Source organism: Thalassophryne amazonica, chromosome 16 (assembly GCF_902500255.1).
Source record: "Thalassophryne amazonica chromosome 16, fThaAma1.1, whole genome shotgun sequence".
Taxonomy (NCBI): domain Eukaryota; kingdom Metazoa; phylum Chordata; class Actinopteri; order Batrachoidiformes; family Batrachoididae; genus Thalassophryne; species Thalassophryne amazonica.
The window spans coordinates 65,359,280-65,380,842 of record NC_047118.1 but is presented as its reverse complement, the minus strand read 5'-3'; the positions used below and the strand labels follow the sequence as shown (position 1 = coordinate 65,380,842).

Below are 21,563 nucleotides of genomic sequence, written 5' to 3'. Positions count from 1 at the left end.
GTCCCTCACTCGTGAACCCTGAGATACTTAAACTCCTCCACTTGAGGCAAGGACACTCCACCGACCTGGAGGGCAAAGCACCTTTTTCCGGTTGAGACCCATGGCCTCGGATTTGGAGGTGTTGATTTTGAAAATCAGCACCTCCAAAATAAAACATTATGAATCCAAATATCTTGCTCTTTCTGTTTGAGGCTCAAAACATTTTGATATCCCCTCGTACACACATCTTAAAAACATTTAAAGATCATCTGTATGTCACAACTGATTCTCCACAACTGCACAGTTTTAGTATCTGTTGAAAATGGCTCCTTTACAATATATGTTATAGTTCTTTCATGGTGAAATGATATCATGCCTCCCAGGGTTTATACATCAGTTTGTTGAAATACCTTATAAACAGCTGATTTAAGGTACTTTAGTGTATGTACTGTGAAGTGAGCCTAAAATGATTTACCATTAAATCTGGACAACACTGGCCTGCGTTACTTTCCTAATGTGATCATTGATGCCCCCTGTGCCGGCTGATATAGTTTTTGTTATTTGAGGGCTGTGGGACAAAATCCTGGAGCTCTGTATCAGGTTTCTGGACATCACTGGGTTAAATTAGTTGTTAAACATCAATCATCTGTCACTTACTGTAGCCTTCAGATTGGACTAATACACCCACACGCATGATGACTTCATGCACTTACTCCCCTTCGTCCCATGTGCTTCACCATATGGACACAAAGTTGACAGAACACAGTAGAAGTTGATATGACTCTTCTGGAAGGATCTTGTAGTTGACGATAGTCCATTTTTTTACGTGTCTCGCTTCTCATACAACGCTGTGCATGGTCAGGTAGCTGAACTGTGGGTTGATGTAGGAGAAGCCTGCAAACTCGTTCTGGTCAATGTTGGCGATGACCAGCTGGTCAGGAGGTGTCAGGATAGGTTGGGTACGAGTGAAAAACTTGTCAAAGTTTTCTGCTGCTTTGCCGCACTGTGAAATTGAACACAGGAAAAAAAAAAAGATATTTAAGGGTGAAAGAAGTTTGTTACAATTTCAATTCAATTTCAATTTATTTTCCTTTATATAGCGCCAAATCACAACAGAGTTGCCTCAAGGCGCTTCACACAGGTAAGGTCTAACCTTACCAACCCCCAGAGAAACAGTGGTAAGGAAAAACTCCCTCTGAGGAAGAAACCTCAAGCAGACCAGACTCAAAGGGGTGACCCTCTGCTTGGGCCATGCTACAAACATAAATTACAGAAACAATTCACAGAACAATTCACGGACGAATATACAAGAATTGCTGTTGGTGCACAGGACAGGAGGGTCGCCAACACAAATACAACTCCCATCTCTGGATGGAGCTGCACCTTAAACAGAGAAAAAACAGAATCAGGCATCAGAAAAACAAAAAATACTGTATAATTTGCCAGCATTAATCAACAAGAAAAACAGAAGAAATACTAAGGTGATCGCCGGCTGCTAGCCCTAAGCTTCACTAAAAGACCCAGAATTTAGGTAAACTTGAGGCCGCGGCCCGCTCCAATTACTAATAACATGAATTAAAAGAGTAAAAAGCGTAAAATAAAACTGTACCAGTATGCTAGCCATATGAAAGAGAAAAGAAGTGCGTCTTAAGTCTGGACTTGAATGTCTCCACAGAATCTGATTGTTTTATTGACGCTGGGAGATCATTTTACAGAACAGGGGCATGATAACAGAAAGCTCTGTGACCCGCAGACTTCTTATTCACCCTAGGGACACAAAGTAGTCCCGCACCCTGAGAACGTAAAGCCCGGACCTGTACGTAAGGTTTAATTAGGTCAGCTAGGTAGGGAGGTGCCAGTCCATGAATAATTTTATAGGTTAGTAGCAGAACCTTAAAATATGATCTCACTGGGACAGGAAGCCAGTGAAGAGACGCCAAAATGAGTGTAATGTGGTCGAACTTTCTGCTTCGTGTCAAAAGTCTGGCTGCAGCATTTTGAACCAATTGGAGAGCCCTAATGCTAGACTGTGGTAAACCAGAAAATAGAACATTGCAGTAGTCCAATCTAGAAGAGATAAACGCATGGATCAGGGTCTCAGCATCAGCCATAGACAGGATGTGACGAATCTTCGCTATATTTCGCAGGTGGAAGAAAGCAGTCCTAGTAATATTTCTAATATGGAGGCCAAAGGACAACAAAGGATCAAAAACTACCCCAAGGTTCCTCACTTTGTCAGTGTGATGTATGACACACGAGCCTACGCTGAGTGTTAACTGGTCAAATTGATGCCGATGTCTCACTGGACCAAGAGCCATCATTTCAGTCTTATCAGAGTTTAAAAGTAGGAAGTTTCTAGACTTCCAACTTCTCACTGCTGCAAGACAATCTTCTAAGGAGATTACCAGCAGTTATCGGCATATATAACTGAGTATCATCATAACATATATAACATATATAACTGAGTATCATCTGCATAGTGTTGTGTGGGCCGCTGAAGAGGAGGTACTGCTAGCCCACCACCACCAGAGGGCACCCTGCCTGGAGTGCAGGCTCCAGGCACCAGAGGGCGCTGCCACCTCACAGGAGCACCCGGGGTGACAGCTGTCACCTACGACAGCTGTTACCAATCATCTGATCCGCAGCGGTATATCAGCAAGACGTCATCTCCACTTCTTTGCCGAGATATCGCTCTACCGAGGAGGTAATGTATCCAGCCAATCGTGTTGTCTTTTGACCATAAATACTTTTTTGCCTTCACGCAGATAGTGAGTAGAACAGCAGGAGACTGTATTGGACCCTTTGGATAAGTACTCACATTCCTGCAGTAACAGTGTTTTCCTGATGAGAGGTGGAGGTGGTTTTTCCACCATACGTGTTGCTGGGTGCAGGCGCACCCACATCTGACTGTTTCTGTTCCTCGCCAGCAGTACCAGATCCGACAAGCGGAGGCAGTGGCCACCTGGGAGTTCGGGACTTGGCGGCTCCAGTATTCCCGGGGTTCGGTGGCGGAGGAAATCGTGTGGTTCCGGTTCTGCTTTGGACAGACGTCTCCTATCTTCGAGCCTGCCCACATGACACCTTTGTGATTCGACTTTATTGTCTATTATTGTAATCGGTTGTGTTTGTTGTGCTTATTTCACAACAGTAAAAGTGCTATTTGACTTCCTCCATTGTCCGTTCATTTGCGCCCCCTGTTGTGGGTCCGTGTTCCTACACTTTCACAACACATAGCAGTGAAAGGTTCAAACTAATGTCATCTATTTTCTTCTCAAAGTAATCCAGGAAATCTTGTGCTGTAAAAGGAGAGCGAGCTACAGGTGGTTGTCCATGAATAAGTGTTGCCACCGTGTCGAACAAGAACTTTGAGTTATGCTTGTTTTTGTTGATCAAATCAGAGTAATAGGTCCGCTTTGTAGCCAATAATGCATGCTTATAGTCTAAGATGGCATACTTCTAATTTTGAACAATGCCATTTCTGTTTTGAGTTTTGAGCACTGAGTTTAAACTATCCACAAGTCTGTCTACTGACTGGGTATTTGTCAAAAATGAGGCTAAGACATCAGGCAGTCTAGCTTCTAGTTCAGTCTTAGTTGAGTTGATGCATCGCTGCAGTGATAAATAAGGTTGTTGTTCCACTAAACACGGCAGCGAAACTGTAAACTTAATAAGTGAGTGATCAGAGACCACTGATGTAAGAGGCATGATGTCAATATTCGTGACACCAATACCATGTGCAAGAACCAGATCCAGGGTATTTCCACTAATGTGCGTCGAATCCCGAATGCATTACCAAAATCCTAATGCATCCACAATTTCCATAAATGATTTGCAGAGGGGATCAGAAGGCTTATTTATATGAACGTTAAAGTCACCAATGATCAGAATGTTATCTGCACTAGTTGACAAGTTAGAGATGAATGCACCAAATTCATCTAAGAATTCAGAATATGGGCCAGGAGGCCTATATACAGTGACAAAGTAATACGGGTGATTTTTATTCTTTTGACCTTGGCAATGCGTAATATCCTGAGCAGAGCGGAGAATCAGATACTCAAACGAGTTATATTTGTGACCCCCAACAGCTAATAAGCTAAACCTAGATTTAAAAATAAGAGCAACACCCCCGCCTTGCTTCGCATCACGAGGGACGTGACTAAATGTATATGCTGGTGGGCAGGCTTCATTTAAGGGGAGGACAGCTGTAGGTTTAAGCCAGGTTTCACATAACTCAATCATATCTAAGTGATGATCAATAATTAAATCATTAATCAACAATGATTTTGAGGACAGTGATCTTATGTTAATGAGACCCAGTCTAAGGACCTCATTTGCATTTCCTTTTTTAGCAAAATATGACCTACTTGTATTGATTCTCTATAAACAATTACAGGGAATAAAGACATTTACGGCCTTATCTTGATGATGTATAGTGCATGGTGTAAAGTGCATAGCAAGTACATTTTGGGTGTGTCTAGCGAGGCCTTTCTATTTACATAGGGCAGAATCTGACTGCAAAATAAAGTGCAGGGTATAAAGGGGTTGCATGTAGTCAATTAACCATGGGTGTGTTTTGGACATAACATAAATTAAAAAATGTTTACAAACAACTATGAAAAAACTAACTGCAGTATACAGGTTTCTCTTCTATCATTTATCCATAACGAAGTAAAGCTCTCAGTGTCATCTGTCATTCCCTTTAAGATACAAGTACATCAGCATCTGGTGTGTTGCTACTGAAATGGTGAACTGAGAGGTTTTCGGTAATTATCCACCACAGCTCCATGAGGGGAAGCATCTGAACACGCCTCTTCCTAGTCCCAGCACTCAAACCTTTCCATATCCTATCAGGCTTAGTTTTGCCTCCTGCAGACATTCAGTCTTGACTTGGGCTCGACCACACCAAATTCCGAAAATCTTGATTTTGACTCACATTCAACCCGTCAAGGTACTGGTATTGACTCACAGTCGATATAGTTGGTCTTGTACCCATTCCTAGGTAATGTGCATCTACATGTGTACAAGCAGAGCATACGCATGCTGTGAACCCGCCTATGTCAGGAGTATCTAAGTAATGCACAGTGTAAATAGCAGGAACTCTCTGTGCTCAACTTTGGACCATGTTTTCGTAGATCTATGGTGCAATCACTGCTGCCACAATTGCAATGCACCAACATTGTGTCTGACCACAAGTAATTTCTGGAGCAACACGTTAATGGGTGCTCAGGCAAGTGCAGTTATATTTGTTGTTAATGAATGTGGGCAACGGCTGCAAAAATCAAAGCTCTTTTTGTTGGGCACCAGCAGTGACACTTTGTGCTGCACTGTGTGCTGGGCCCCTTAATGTACTGGTTTTAATGTACTGGTTTTATAAAAAAAAAAAAGAAGAATTTTAAAGGTGAAAAGTGAAGGGTTCAGATGCAAAACCGAGTACGTAAGTCCATTTTTAAACAGAGATAAATGCATTTTAAATGGGAATTTAAAGGAAAGGGGCTTATTTAAAAAGTATGTACAATTAATAGTGTCACATTACTCCAAAGAATATCAGCACCATAATTTGGAGGTAAACACAGGTTCATAAAATTAAAGCGTTACAAACATTACGTCTGCAGGAGAAAACAAACAAAGGTTTCTGAATATTTTTATTACTGAGCTGCAGAATAATAAAAGCAAATATTTCATTATAAGCTTTGCAGTACAAAGCTTATCAGCTGTCCCAGAAGGAAGGCGATGCACAAAATGTTGATGCTGAATGAGGAAGTGTGCAAAAGCTCTGATTAGATTTGGCGTAAACTGTGAACATCTACAGTGGGCTGGATGAAGGTTTATATTTATTATGAATATTGTTTTTCACTGCCTGTATAGTCACGGCCATTAAGAGGAATCAGGAATCAATTTGGGACAAGCAAAACAAAAATAAAGATGCAGAGGATTTCAGCGCCTGCCAGTTTTTGATGTAGTATGTCAGAAGACCTATAGCAGCTCAGAGGGACCATTTGTTTGCAAATTCCTTCAGACTGATTAATGACGTCTCATAGAAGCTCATAAGTATAATCAGACCATAGAAATGTCCTCTAAAGGAGCGACAACCCCCCACCCATTCTGTGAAACATCCGCCATGTAACCCTGCGCTGATTGTAGCCTTTGTGTGGAAGTAAAGGAACTGCAGCGAGAGCTAATTTTAATCTCTGGGGGCAGCGCTTGTGTCAGTGATTGGATGGAGGCTGTCGGGGTCCACATGCAGAAAAGGCGGAGGTGTGTGGGTGCAGCTGAGATCAGGTCTCGAGCTCAGCTGTAACCATGTAAAGCACAGTGGAACACGGATTTACAATATGCACTTATGGATTATTATTACAGCAGCGAAGAATTTTTCTTAAGATTTAAGACTGGTAAAATTGCTTAAAGCTACAGTGTGTCGGATTTAGCTTCATCTAGTGGTGAGGTTGTAGACTGCATTTTGCCATCATCGGCCACAATTTTGTTTCCCTTCACCGTTTGCTTCTTTAACAACAGGGATTAATGCTCCCTTGCCTTTACTTGTGATTAAAAAATGTATGGTCCTCCATTTCACAAAAATGAGGGTTCTCAAACCTTGTCAGGTTGCACTAGCAACCAGCTGACAGTGTATACCACTGTCAGCTGGTAATTGAAGCATGAGGCAGAGGCAGAGACAGCATCCAAAAACAGGCAGACAGGTCAGTACTCAGGTAAGTAAAACAGGACTAGAAAACTCAGAGAACAAATGCTTGAAAGTGGCAGAAGGCACAACAATCTCGCAACTGAAAGAGGAAAAGGGAGTGACTTATATAGGAGGAGTGATAATGAGAAAATACAAAACAGGTGTATGAGGAAGGTTCAGGAACCGGGCGTGGCAAGCATGAAGGGAGGAGAGGAGAGACACGCCCAACACCAAACAAGAGAAATCCCTTCCCCAAAACCAAAGTTCAAAAGTAACAGAGAGAAAATGAACCATAGCACATAATAAGCCCCCAAACCCAATCATAACAATATCGTCCCAACTTTTTCTGAACGAGGGTTCCACATACCCTATGGCATGACTGAGATGTGCAATAGAAAACTTGGATTGGGACAGATTTCGCTACTTTTAATTTACTAATACCTGATCCAGCACATTTGGCCCATACCTGACCAGTACCGATCAGAAAATATCGGCTTGGCACACCCTTAACATGAACAATGCATGGACAGATGAACTGTAAGTTCACAAACATCACGTCGGCATTAAGTTTTTACAGCCGACTGGTCAATTTTCATTCTCTGTTCTGCTGCCTTTGTTTGCTGCACCTTGCTGTGGTGTCTGCCTCACTCCCCCTCCCTTCCTGTGTCTGCTGGAGCCACCTTTGGAACTGATTGGAGTCACCTGCTTATACTCATTAACCTCCTGTACAAGTACCTCATCTCTTCACGCTTTCAGACACCGGAAACTCAGTTGCCTACAGGTTTCCTTGGCCTCATCTCTGTATTGCTTTCTGTTCCATGTTTCTGTGGCTTAAACTAACTCTGTCTTTCCTCAGTCCTCAGTGCTCCTGGTTCCATCTGCTTCGTTGTGCCACCTGGTCTTGTTCTGTGCTGGCTCCGGATAAACTGTGTTTGGGTGTTGATATTCCTGCCTCCCATTTGCTCCAGCGGTCTCTCCCTCCTCCAGTGCTTGGGTTCTCGGCTTGTACCATTTGCAATATATCAATAAATCATTCTGTTTTTGTACTTTGGTTTGCTTTCTGCATTTTGGGTCCTAAAACTCTGTCTCTTGGGTTTATCTCCTAACATTCACATGAGTCAGTCGGGTATTTAACTTTAGAGGCTGCGTTTTCCAGATGGACATGTACAAAAATCATGCTACATTCGGACACTGGCACAGCTGCCCTCACCACTCTGGGCTTGAATGGTGGCTGGATCTCTCTGTTGGCGAGTCGGTGCCAGTCGATGCGTCTGAAGAAGGCCTGCTCTTTGATGTCCTGCTCGCCCTCCGGACCACAGCCAAGACGCTTCATCGGGTGTTTGGTCATCAGCTGGTGAGCAAAAAGAAGAAACAGGTGAAAAGAGGTGATGTTACATAAAACCAGACTGATATTCAGACTCATTCCACTCAAAAATATTTACAGGAAATAATTTTATTCTCAGCTCCGTTTGTGAGTCAGCTGCCACTTTTAATTCTTTTTTGTTAATAAGATGTGAAACAAACCAGAACAGTGTGTTGGATAATCTCATTTGTCATCAGCTCTGAGAAGAAGAATTTTTTGTTATGGTAACATCTGTCGAATAGGTGAAATATAATAAATTAAGGACTTGATGAGACTGCAGTCGAATCTCATCAGATATTTTCTGATGTGCAAACTGACCCTGAAAACTCATTTCCTTGTTGATATAATCAGTGACAACCTCACAAAAAAGGCTCACAAAAAATAAGCCAAAAACAAATCTGAGGTGACGTGATGCTTTCACTAACATACAGTAGCACGGATTTCACCAATAAATATGTTCACCGACATAATTTGAAAATTCCAGTTGGTTTTCAAACCACATCAACATTAGCTACATCTGCCAGTGGAGCAGAACATCCACCTGAAACCCTGCAGTATTCTTTATACACTCAACAAAAATATAAACGCAACACTTTTGGTTTTGCTCCCATTTTGTATGAGATGAACTCAAAGATCTAAACCTTTTTCCACATACACAATATCACCATTTCCCTCAAATATTGTTCACAAATCAGTCTAAATCTGTGATAGTGAGCACTTCTCCTTTGCTGAGATAATCCATCCCACCTCACAGGTGTGCCATATCAAGATGCTGATTAGACACCATGATTAGTGCACAGGTGTGACTTAAAGCATCAGCCTTAATTCTCCAAATACATGGTCCTTTAAACCAGTGGTTCAAATTCTTTTTCCTTGGAGTCCCCCCCTTATGAAAGCAGCCCCCACCCTTAATTCTGCAGAATGAAATGTTGCGTGTCTAGAAAGAGGAGAAAAAAACAAACAATCCATGTCAAAGCAGTCAAAACCTCAAACACCCCTGGTGTTCTTTGGCACCCTTCTAATTTGGGGAACCGGGGCTTTGAACAGCACTCACTCCTTTGCAGATGGATACAGATTCTTTGGACATGGACTTCGGATAGGACACATTGTGCTCCATGATGGACTGGAAGAGCTCGTCCTCGTCTTCTCCGTCAAACGGTGGCTGAAGGCAATAAATAAAGCATTGCAGAGTTATCACAAAAGTTGTGAGTGCTGCAAGTAACAATGTAAGTAACACCCCTACTCCACAGAGTGCCATTCTATTACAGGGTGACCCCCCCCCCCCCAAAAAAACACAGAACCTTTAAAAATTTTAATAAATCCTACAATGGTCCAGCAAATTTCAATCTGTATGAATATTCTCCAAAGTTCCAGTTATCTTGATCACTTTGCATGAAGGTCATGTTTTTCGATGACATAAGAGGCCTGGAGGCCTATTTCACCAAAAAAAATCATACCATTTGGAGCATATTTTGGAAAGAACATGTCTTCTATGCAAAGTAACCAAGATAACTGGAACTTTGGGGAATGATCGTACACAGACTGAAGTTTAAGTGATTTGCTGGTCCTTTGTTGGATTTATTACAATTTTTATGGGTTCTGTTTTTTGTTTCACTCTGTATAATCACCCATAATCCAAACACAGTGCAAACATCGGATGAAACGGCTTATAATGTGCAGACTTTGCAACCCACTCAAAAATAAGGAGCTCTACCTGGGTGCACCTTCAGCCACAACCCCAATGCTGCTTCTGATTCAAATTTTTAACACAGATGAAGTACGGTCAAACAAACTCCAAGCTGTACTCACTAGGACTACCCCATTTAAAGATGTTTCAACATGACTGAAGCTGTTAAGACTACAAACAGCCAGAAGTTACCATACACTAGCAACGATTTGGAGAATCAGGATGAAATTTTTTGAACAGCTCAAAAATTTAAACTCCGATTTCAAATCTACATATAACAAGTTTGTTCAAGATTGACAAAGGTGGATCAAGAAGTTACTATGATGCTTCAAAACATGCCTAGATTTGCCATTCGGGATGAAACGGGAAGGAACGGCGCTCTGTAGTAGAGCCCCATAATAGAGAAATTGATATCTCCTGATAAAGTCCCAATTTTACTTTTAATGGCTTTGTTTGTGTGACGGAGGCCAGCAGGAGGTGCTGTACAGATGAAGTTTGTAAAACCTCACTCTTGCGACAGAAACTAGAGCTTGTGGGTTTTAGCCTCGTGGTTAGAGTGCCAGCCTCCCATCCCAAGTTCAAGCACAGAGTGGGGTAGTTCACATTAGTTTTCTTGTTAAAAATCCTGACAATGTGAAATAAAAACCATCTACGGTAGAGTATCAATAATATCATAAGCTTCACTGCTGAGTTTTTATTTGTTTTTTTCTGTGCCTCTTGGTGACTCTTTTCACTGTTTTCACTGTTATAATAAAGTGAGGCATAAAAATGATAACTGTATTATCTGGACTATAAGGTCATGTTTTTAATAGTTTGGGAGGTACCACCATGTACGGTGCATCCGGTTAAGTATTCACAGCGCTTCACGTTTTTCACATTTTGTTATGTTACAGCCTTATTCAAAAATGGATGAAATTGATTTTTTCACTCAAAATTCTATGCACAATAGCCCATAATGACAATGTAAAAAAGTTTTTTTTAGTTTTTTTTTTTTTTAGATGTTTTGCAAATGTATTAAAAATAAAAAACTAAGAAATCGCATGTACATAAGTATTCACACTCTTTTCCATGAAGCTCAAAATTGAGCTCAGGTGCATCCTGTTTCCACTGTTCACCCTTGAGATGTTTCTACAGCTTAACTGGAGTCCACCTGGTGTGTCAAGAAATTGTCTGTAGACCTCCGAGACTGGATTGTCTCGAGGCACAAATCTGGTGAAGGGTACAGAAACATTTCTGGTGGTTTGAGGGTCCCAATGAGCACAGGCGCCTCCTTCATCTGTAAATGGAAAACATTCAGATCCACCAGGACTCTTCCTAGAGCTGGCCACACATCTAAACTGAGCGATTGTAGGAGAAGGGCCTTGGTCAGGGAGGTGACCAAGGACCCGATGGTCACTCTGTCAGAGCTACAGCATTACTCTGTGGAGAAAGGAGAACCTTGCTGAAGGACAACCATCTCTGCAGCAATCCACCAATCAGGCATGTATGGTAGAGTGACCAGAGAGAAGCCACTCCTTAGTATAAGGCCCATGGCAGCCCGCCTGGAGTTTGCCAAAAGGCAAGTGAAGGACTTTCAGACCATTGGAAACAAAATTCTCTGGTCTGATAAGAGAAAGACTAAACTCTTTGCCGTTAATGCCAGGGATCACGTTTGGAGGAAACCAAGCACCATCCTTACAGTCAGTGGTGGGCACAGATAACCAAAAAATTAACTTCGATAACAGATAATCAGATAACTGAAAAGTTACCTTTGATAAAGCTAAAACGATAAACCACCCAAAAATGTATCGGAAGTTACAGATAACCGATAAATTCCAGTATTGTCTCCGGTACACTTGAAATTACTTACAAGCATCCAACCTCTCGCACTGTGCCTGTGCAAACACTCCAGACCTGTCTTGTTTTTTTTTTTTTTTTAAACTTTGATGTCTCCCATCGAGAGTTTTCATAAATTAAGTTTGGAAAAAAAAGCTTCTGTTTACGTTTTGCTTCTGGATACACAAGTCTGACGTGTGGTTTTTGAATGGACAATGTGTGTGAGAGCATAAATCGTGCGCTCTGAACTTTTACACCGTGCGGTTCTGTGGTACAGTTTGAGCTGGAACCGAGTACAGTGACTGAAAATATCAGCCCAGCTTCAGGACGAATACTGCCATGAACACTACTGGCCAGTAGATGGCAGTAGAGACCTTGAAAACTTGCCAAAACAAAATTCCAGATAATCCGTGTGTCTGCTACGTTTAAGATGCGTGGAATTTAATAAATGCAAAAACAATAACAACATCTATAAACCCAGAGAATATATTCATGAGAGTTTTAGGCACTATAGTTTAATGCTGTTGTCCGTGGAGCCTGATCAGAGTGTCTCAAATGCATTTCTCCTGTCGTGAATGTACTGAGATTACCCTATCCTTCCCATAATGCACCTGGACACAGCATGTCCACACCAAAACCTTAAAAATTAGCGCATTACTTTAAAACTAAAACATATATCTGATATTTTCACTTTATAAAACTTCAGACATGACGTTAATTTAAATAACTTGTCAGAAATTAGTTTTGTTAAAATTTAAACCATAAGTTAAAAATGTATGCCTCTGGGTGACTTTGGTGATATTACCCGTGTATCAGTATGGGGTTAAAAGAAATGAGGTTTTTTTTTTTTTTTGGTGACCAGTTCTCCTTTGCCTGCAAAGGATAGAGTGGTTTCTTCTAGAAATACAGTAGTGTTCAGAATAATAGTAGTGCTATGTGACTAAAAAGATTAATCCAGGTTTTGAGTATATTTCTTATTGTTACATGGGAAACAAGGTACCAGTAGATTCAGTAGATTCTCACAAATCCAACAAGACCAAGCATTCATGATATGCACACTCTTAAGGCTATGAAATTGGGCTATTAGTAAAAAAAAAAAGTAGAAAAGGGGTGTTCACAATAATAGTAGTGTGGCATTCAGTCAGTGAGTTCGTCAATTTTGTGGAACAAACAGGTGTGAATCAGGTGTCCCCTATTTAAGGATGAAGCCAGCACCTGTTGAACATGCTTTTCTCTTTGAAAGCCTGAGGGAAATGGGATGTTCAAGACACTGTTCAGGAGAACAGTGTAGTTTGATTAAAAAGTTGATTGGAGAGGGGAAAACGTATACGCAGGTGCAAAAAATTATAGGCTGTTCATCTACAATGATCGCCAATGCTTTAAAATGGACAAAAAAAAACAGAGACGCGTGGAAGAAAACGGAAAACAACCATCAAAATGGATAGAAGAATAACCAGAATGGCAAAGGCTCACCCATTGATCAGCTCCAGGATGATCAAAGACAGTCTGGAGTTACCTGTAAGTGCTGTGACAGTTAGAAGACGCCTGTGTGAACCTAATTTATTTGCAAGAATCACAAAGTCCCTCTGTTAAATAAAAGACATGTGCAGAAGAGTTTACAATTTGCCAAAGAACACATCAACTGGCCTAAAGAGAAATGGAGGAATATTTTGTGGACTGATGAGAGTAAAATTGTTCTTTTAGGGTCCAAGGGCCGCAGACAGTTTGTGAGACGACCCCCAAACTCTGAATTCAAGCCACAGTTCACAGTGAAGACAGTGAAGCATGGTGGTGCAAGCATCATGATATGGGCATGTTTCTCCTACTATGGTGTTGGGCCTATATATCACATACCAGGTATCATGGATCAGTTTGGATATGTCAAAATACTTGAAGAGGTCTTGTTGCCTTATACTGAAGAGAACATGCCCTTGAAATGGGTGTTTCAACAAGACAATGACCCCAAGCACACTAGTAAACGAGCAAAATCAGGGTTCCAAACCAACAAAATTAATGCCTCGCAGATGTGAAGAAATCATGAAAAACTGTGGTTATACAACTAAATACTAGTTTAGTGATTCACAGGATTGCTAAAAAAGTAGTTTGAACATAATAGTTTTGAGTTTGTAGTGTCAACAGCAGATGCTACTATTATTGTGAACACCCCCTTTTCTACTTTTTTTCACTAATAGCCCAATTTCATAGCCTTAAGAGTGTGCATATCATGAATGCTTGGTCTTGTTGGATTTGTGAGAATCTACTGAATCTACTGGTACCTTGTTTCCCATGTAACAATAAGAAATATACTCAAAACCTGGATTAATCTTTTTAGTCACATAGCACTACTATTATTCTGAACACTACTGTAGCTCTCTTCTGTTTGCAGAGAGTAGAACTACACATCTGCAGCAAAACATTTAACAGGTAGGTGCTCAACTGATTTTAAATTTTTTAAGTGTGTGTACCTGTTCAGCTTTGTTTACCACGTTAACAGTCTAAAAATCAGACAAAAATTTATTGGAAGATAATTAGTCTGATAATGGTTTTCAAAGTTATCTGAAAAGATAATCCGATAATGAAAACATTATCTTCGATAATTGTTGGTTATCGGATTATCGGAACTGTGCCCACCACTGCTTACAGTCAGGGTTGGGTAGGATTACTTTGAAAGAAAACATGTGGATTACATGTATGTATGTACATACATTTGGATTACTTTTGGATTACAGTTCAAAGTAATCCTACCCAACCCTGCCTAAAGTGAAGCAAGGTGGTGGCAGCATCATGCTGTGGGGATATTTTTCAGAAGCAGGAGGTTGTCAGGATTGAGGGAAAGATGAATACCGCAATGTATAGAGACATCCTGGATGAAAACCTGCTCCAGTGCGCTCTTGACCTCAGACTGGGGCGATGGTTCATCCTTCAGCAGGACAATGACCCTAAGCACACAGCCAAGATATCAAAGGAGTGGCTTCAGGACAACTCTGTGAATGTCCTTGAGTGGCCCAGCCAGAGCCCAGACCTGAAACCGATTGAACATCTCTGGAAAGATCTTTTGGGTTGTCCTAATGTATGGACTCACTCTTAATACTGCAGTCCTGAATTAATTATTTACATCACATTATTCCATCTTTAACTCATTCATGTTCATACACAGAGTTTTATATGTTCTGGAGTTAAAAAAAAAAACTTACCTGTCCTGCCAGCATCTCATATAGAAGAACTCCATAAGCCCACCAGTCCACTGATTTTCCATAGGGGTGGTATGCTATGATCTGACAGGTAATAAAAAAGAGGTTAATAATCACTTCAATGTCTGAAGGAAGAATAGCCTAATTACTGCTATTCTCGGCAGCCTACACTGTCACCAAAGTCTCATTCATTCATTTTAATTCTTTGTTTATGGACATACACACTGCAGTGCAACATACAAATGCATTTTTTACAGATTGCATTTCTTTAACTTGTCACATACCACTGACCCATTTCATAATTCTGACCATTAATTAATAGATTACATCACTGACAGGTTACATTTAAACTTAAGACACTCCAAACATTATTAACAGTTTACTTTTTTTTTTTTTTTTGACTTTCTTGCAGCCCATTGACTTACTTCATAGTTTCATACTTACTTAATACATCTAATTTAATATGTTTTTTAAATAATTTAAGCGACCTTAATTCTTTAATTTCTTTATTAAGATTGTTCCATAATTTGACACCATTTACTGCAATACTCCTTTCCTTTACTTTGGTTCTAAATCTTGGTTTTTTAAAGACTTCTATTCCTTTCAATTTATAACTACTTACTCTTTTTTCAAACATATTTTGAATGTTTGTTGGTAAAGTATTTTTATTAACTTGGTACATCGTTTGTAATATTTTCAAATCGACTAAATCATGAAATTCAAGTACCCTATACTTAATAAACAATGGATTAGATGGATCTCTAAAACCACTGTTACTAATCACTTTTAAAGCTCTTTTCTGCAAAATAAATAAAGGTTGTATATAGGTTGTATATGTTGATCCCCAGATTTCTACACAGTAAGTTAAATATGGGACAATCAATGAATTGTACAATGTTAATAAACCATAACTATTTAATGAATATTTTACTTTATGCAAAACAGCAATGGCTTTCGCTATTTTTCCTTTTATGTAATTTATGTGACTTCCATGTAAGATCTTCATCAATCATGACTCCTAAAAATTTCATTTCTTTTACCCTTTGTATATCCATTCCATCTATTTGTAATGACACATTATTTTTTTTTCGCTCTATCATTAAACAATATGAAATTTGTCTTATTAATATTTAGTGACAATCTGTTTATATCAAACCAATGTTTAACTTTTTCCAACTCTGTATTTATCACTTGTGCTACTTCCTGTATATCTGATCCAGAGTAAAACAGCGTTGTATCATCAGCAAATAAAATGCTGCCAAGCACATTGGATACATTCACAAAATCATTGATATACAAAATAAACAGTTTGGGTCCAAGTACCGATCCTTGTGGTACTCCATAAATAATGTTACACAATTCTGATTTGGTATTATTTATCTGAACAAACTGTTTTCTATTTTCTAAGTAGCTTTTTACCCACTGATGTGCAACACCTCTTATTCCATATTGTTGTAACTTGTGGAGCAATCTTGAGTGGTCTATAACATCAAAAGCCTTTTTCAGGTCAATAAAAATACTTACAAAATAATCCTTATTATCTATTGTTGTTGATATTTTCTCTATTAGTTCCATAATTGCCATAGCTGTCGAATGTTTTGTTCTGAATCCATACTGAGCATTATTTAAAATATGATGTTTCTCAATAAATTTATCCAATCTTGTTACAAAAACTTTTTCCATAATTTTAGAAAACTGTGGAAGCAATGATACTGGCCTGTAATTAGAAAAATTATGTTTGTCTCCATTTTTATATAATGGGACTACCTTAGCAATTTTCATTTCATCTGGAAAAACCCCAGTTGACAGAGACAGATTACAAATATAAGTAAATGGTTCAATAACAATTTCTATTATACTTTTTACAGTCATCATGTCTAATCTTCATGGTCAGTTGATCTTTTGCTTACACAGTTTTTTACAATATTTCTTATTTCATCTTTTTCCACATTGTCCAGGAAAATACTATTGACCGTATTTACCAATGTACATAATTTATCTTCTATTATTGGTTTATTTCCCACCAGACTTGACCCTACATTTGAAAAATAATCATTAAACCCATTTGCAACTTCTTTTATATCATATATCTCTTTATTTTCCTTAACAAAGTAATTTGGAATAGTTTCTTTCGTTCCATCACTATCAATCACAATTTTTATAATTCCCCATGTTACCCTCATATTATCTTTACTCTTATTTAGTTTTTCACTGTAATAATCTTTTTTTTGTTTCCTAATTATTGTTAATAGTTTATTTTTATATTTTTTGTATTTATGTTCTGATTCCTTTGTTTGCAATTTTAAAAAGCACCTGTATAAATAGTTTTTCTTTGCACAAGCATTTTTTATTCCCTTTGCCAGCCATGGTTTATTTACTCTTTTCTTACTAATTTCAATTAATTTACAATTTTTATTGTATGATTTCATCAATATTTTCATAAATGAGTTATATGCTACATTAACATCACTGACATAAACTTCTTCCCAGTTTTGATTTTTAAGGTCATATTTTAATGCCTCTAAGGCTTTTACTGACTTATCTCTTTTAAAGTTTATATCAGTTTTTTTGTTGTACCTATTTTTTCATTCATGATATGCACACTCTTAAGGCTATGAAATTGGGCTATTAGTAAAAATCTGCCACTAATTCATGTTTGGTGTCTAATGTGTGTTTGCAAGTATACTCGTCAACAGTCACAGCCCAGTGAGATGTTTCTCTTAATCGTACAAGTGTGTGCGCTTGTGCATTTCTTCTTCTTGCATTTCATCCAAGTTATAACGAACATGCTGTGCATGTCGGGTGACAACAGATTTGCCATTAACAGGTTTGTTTAAGCAAAGGTCAACGTCACTGGGTTCAAAGCTCAAAATTATGATTTTTCTCTTTGATGTCCATCAAACATGGCACACATTTTTAGGTCAGTTCTAGAATTGCTCAACTGAGGTCAAATTTGCCAAAGCTCAGTCACTGGGGTCAAGGTCACATCTGCTTGTCTGCTAGTTGACCAAATCCACCCAGGTCCTTTTGTTGAGCTCTGCCAGTCTTAGTTTGTCAGTGAAGGTTGAACCAGAAACTGCCATTAAAAAAAAGTAAAAAAAAGTTAAAAAAAAAGGGCTGAAATCATGGAATTTGATTTTCAACCCAATTTGGACCAAATGTGGTAAAACTGGATTACAGAATTTCCCTGCCAAAGTCAGTTAGATGTCAGTCATTTGGGTGAAGGTCACAGTCACTGGTGTCGAATGTCAAATTGTCTGATCTGTTGTGGTATAGACGAGGGTTTTATTAAAAAGAAGACCTTCAAGTTCAGCTACAATTCGCCAGAAGGTACATCTGAGATTAAAGCCTAGATTTAATGTTTTGGTGAAAGAAAATCCTCCTCTGTACCACTTCATCATGAAGCTGTATAACTGGGGATACAAAATGCAAAACATGCACTTTGCACAATTTCTCCAATCACAGCCACAGAAGCCTGTAATCTCTTCTGGGTTGTCTGGGTGTCTTGGTGGCTTTCCTCACTCTTCTCCTTCTTGCACAGTCATTCAGTTTTTGAGAACTATCTACTCCACACAGATTTAACATAGAGTGCCAGACTGTTTATATTTCTTCGTAATTGATGTAATAAAGTCCAAGACATATTCAGTGACTTGGAAATGTTCATGTATCCATCCCTTGATTTGTCTGAAGAAAACTGGCAATTAAACTGATTATTTACAGGTATTATACCAAAGGGGCTGATTACTTATTTAACCCATCATCTTAGCTTTTCTATTTTTAATTAATTTATATCAAGTTGTAGAGATTTACTTCCAGTTTGAGTCTAAGGAAGATAATTTTAGAAATTTTTAGATTGAGAAGCCTGATTTACTTTTTATATTTGAAATGCCATAAACAAATAAAAATGTGTGAAATACCAAGGGGCTGAATACTTTTGCAAGCCACTGTAAAGATGCCATAGGAAATACAGTACTGCAGGATTTAGTTATTTCCACATCAGAGACGTCTCACCTCGGGTGCGATGTAGTCTGGCGTACCGCAGAAGGTCCGTGTTGTCATGCCTTCATAGATGTTCTCTTTACACATGCCAAAGTCAGCAATTTTGATGTGGCCCTCTGAGTCCAGCATGACGTTGTCGAGTTTGAGGTCTCTGCAGTAGAGTATTTTTGTATTTGTCAGCATGTGTTTATCTGCGTTTTGGGGACACTTTGACTAGTGTGGTGTTTGAATCAGACTCAAAGAGAACAGAAAGACCAGCTGCCATGTCTCAGAGTCGTTTATCTCTCCGTAGCACACATCATCTGCTGAACAGCAAATCATCATTATTCCCTCATCCTACTTCCTCTGAGCTCTTTAGAATTCAGCCTGCGCGTCACGTTTTTTTTCCTTCTTCTATAGTTTTGTTTTTCCTCGCTGCATTCAGCCGCTCACGAGGCTGCGGTGACGTGATGAGTGGATGTAAGTGCTCCGCTGGGAAGGAACAGGGTGACCTTAGCCTCTTTCAAATATTTTTTCCCTCTTCTTTCTCTTTTTGCTTTTGCATCAGCGTGATTAGTATGGATTTAATATCACTTCCTGCGAGTGTGCAGGCTCTGTAGGTTGAACACAGACTGAGCAGCAGTGAGAAAGGTTAAACACGCTCATCCATGTTTTAATCTCCTCCTTTCTCCCTGGACCTTCTCTTCCTTTTCATAAAAACCTTTCTGATCCTTTCTGTTTCACGACTTTATTGAGCAGCACTGCAGTCTGGACGTTATCTCTTCATTACCTAACACTGAATTTCTGCATTGGCACAGAAAAATGCCATTTAATATCTTGTCTCCATGTTTACCAAATGTGGCATCACGTTACGATCGGTTTCCGTCTGAGGAACCCACCTGTAGATTATGCCTTTTCGGTGCAAGAAAAACAGACCCACAGCGATCTCTGCAGCATAAAACCTGCAAAATGCAAAAAAAAGAGGGGTACTTTATTATAAAACTAACAAAATCTGGTATTTATATTATGCAAAGCCATTTTTCTCAAGTCAAGTCAATTCTGGGAGCATGCACTGCCGTCAGATTTTACTGCATCCACAACACCACAGAACCACCTTGGCTCCTGGATGGTAAGCACCCATTCAGACAACCAGCCCATCTCCACATCTCTAAAATAACTATCTCTCACCAGCAGCCAGGTGAAGCGTCGGTGTGTCCTTGGCTTTCTCCAGTCACTGGGGTCCTCAATACAGAGGCACCTGGTTGCTGGATCATACATAGAGAAACGCACTACCTGGCCAAAATGTCGAAGCTGATGATCCCTCACAATGCGAGTGATACTTAGTGTCGTTAAGTAACCACTCGTTGGACACAATCTGTACCACAGCCACAGATTGCTCCTTCCATCAGGCCATCGGACTGTACAACTCCTCACTCAGGGTGGAGGAGGAGTAACAGGAAGACAGGGGAAGGGAAGGAGGGAACAGTAGTAGCCAGTAAACCAGCAGTGAGCAATACGAGGGCTGTCAATAAAGTATAGGTCCTTTTTATTTTTTTCAAAAACTATATGGATTTCATTCATATGTTTTTACGTCAGACATGCTTGAACCCTCGTGTGCATGCGTGAGTTTTTCCACACCTGTCGGTGACATCATTCGCCTGTGAGCACTCCTTGTGGGAGGAGTCGTCCAGCTCCTCGTCGGAATTCCTTTGTCTGAGAAGTTGCTGAGAGACTGGCGTTTTGTTTGATCAAACTTTTTTCTAAACCTGTGAGGCACATCGAAGTGGACACGGTTCGAAAAATTAAGCTGGTTTTCGGTGAAGATTTTAACGGCTGATGAGAGATTTTGAGGTGATACTGTCGCTTTAAGGACTTCCCACGGTGCGGGACGTCATGCAGCGGTCCCAGGCACCGTCATCAGCCTGTTTCAAGCTGAAAACCTTCACATTTCAGGCTCTATTGATCCAGGACGTCGTGAGAGAACAGAGAAGTTTCAGAAGAAGTCGGTTTCAGCATTTTATCCGGATATTCCACTGTTAAAGGAGATTTTTTTAATGAAAGACGGGACGCAGCCGGCGTGGTGCGGCGGCACAGGAAAAACACCTCCATGTTGATAACCATTTGTAAAATCCAGGCGGCTTTTGATGGCTTTCAGTGGAGTGAGTATATGAGAAATTGTTTAACAGCTAGACATGTTCCAACTTGTCCTTAAGGCTTCCAACAGAGGTGTTTTTCCTGTGGCGGAGCGTCGCGGCGGCTGCGAGCCGACGCTGCAATCCGTCCGCACGTCTTTCATTAAAAAAAATCTCCTTTAACAGTGGAATATCCGGATAAAATGCTGAAACTGACTTCTTCTGAAACTTCTCTGTTCTCTCACGACGTCCTGGATCAATAGAGCCTGAAATGTGGAGGTTTTCAGCTTGAAACAGGCTGACGACGGCGCCTGAGAGTGCTGTGCGACGTCTCGCACCGTGGGAAGTCCTTCAAGTGACAGTATCACCTCAAAATCTCTCATCAGCCGTTAAAATTTTCACTGAAAACCAGCTTAATTTTTCGAACCGTGTCCACTTCGATGTGTCTCACAGGTTTAGAAAAAATTTTGATCAAACAAAGCGCCAGTCTCTCAGCAACTTCTCAGACAAAGGAATTCCGACGAGGGGGCTGGACGACTCCTCCCACAGATGAATGACGTCACCGACAGGAGTGGAAAAACTCACGCATGCGCACGAGGGTTCAAGCATGTCTGACGTAAAAACATATGAATGAAATCCATATAGTTTTTGAAAAAAATAAAAAGGACCTATACTTTATTGACAGCCCTCGTATATGAGGTCTATTAGAAAAGAAACCGACCTTTTTATTTTTTCAAAA

At 39.9% G+C, this 21,563-nt stretch overlaps 1 protein-coding gene across 3 annotated transcripts in view; it reads right to left on the bottom strand.

Moving 5' to 3' along the window:
* Nucleotides 1–543: 543 nt before the first annotated feature.
* Nucleotides 544–21,563, bottom strand: part of si:ch73-374l24.1 (protein kinase C alpha type) — a 520,295-nt gene continuing 499,275 nt past the window's right edge. For all 3 annotated transcript variants that reach the window (XM_034189672.1, XM_034189673.1, XM_034189671.1), the window contains 6 exons: nucleotides 19,592–19,654; nucleotides 18,726–18,864; nucleotides 14,718–14,798; nucleotides 9,076–9,183; nucleotides 7,869–8,009; nucleotides 544–982 (listed from right to left, as the gene is read on the bottom strand). In XM_034189672.1, the coding sequence (XP_034045563.1) occupies nucleotides 818–982; nucleotides 7,869–8,009; nucleotides 9,076–9,183; nucleotides 14,718–14,798; nucleotides 18,726–18,864; nucleotides 19,592–19,654 (697 nt within the window). In that variant the 3' untranslated portion in view covers nucleotides 544–817. The remainder of the gene's footprint in view (nucleotides 983–7,868; nucleotides 8,010–9,075; nucleotides 9,184–14,717; nucleotides 14,799–18,725; nucleotides 18,865–19,591; nucleotides 19,655–21,563) is intronic.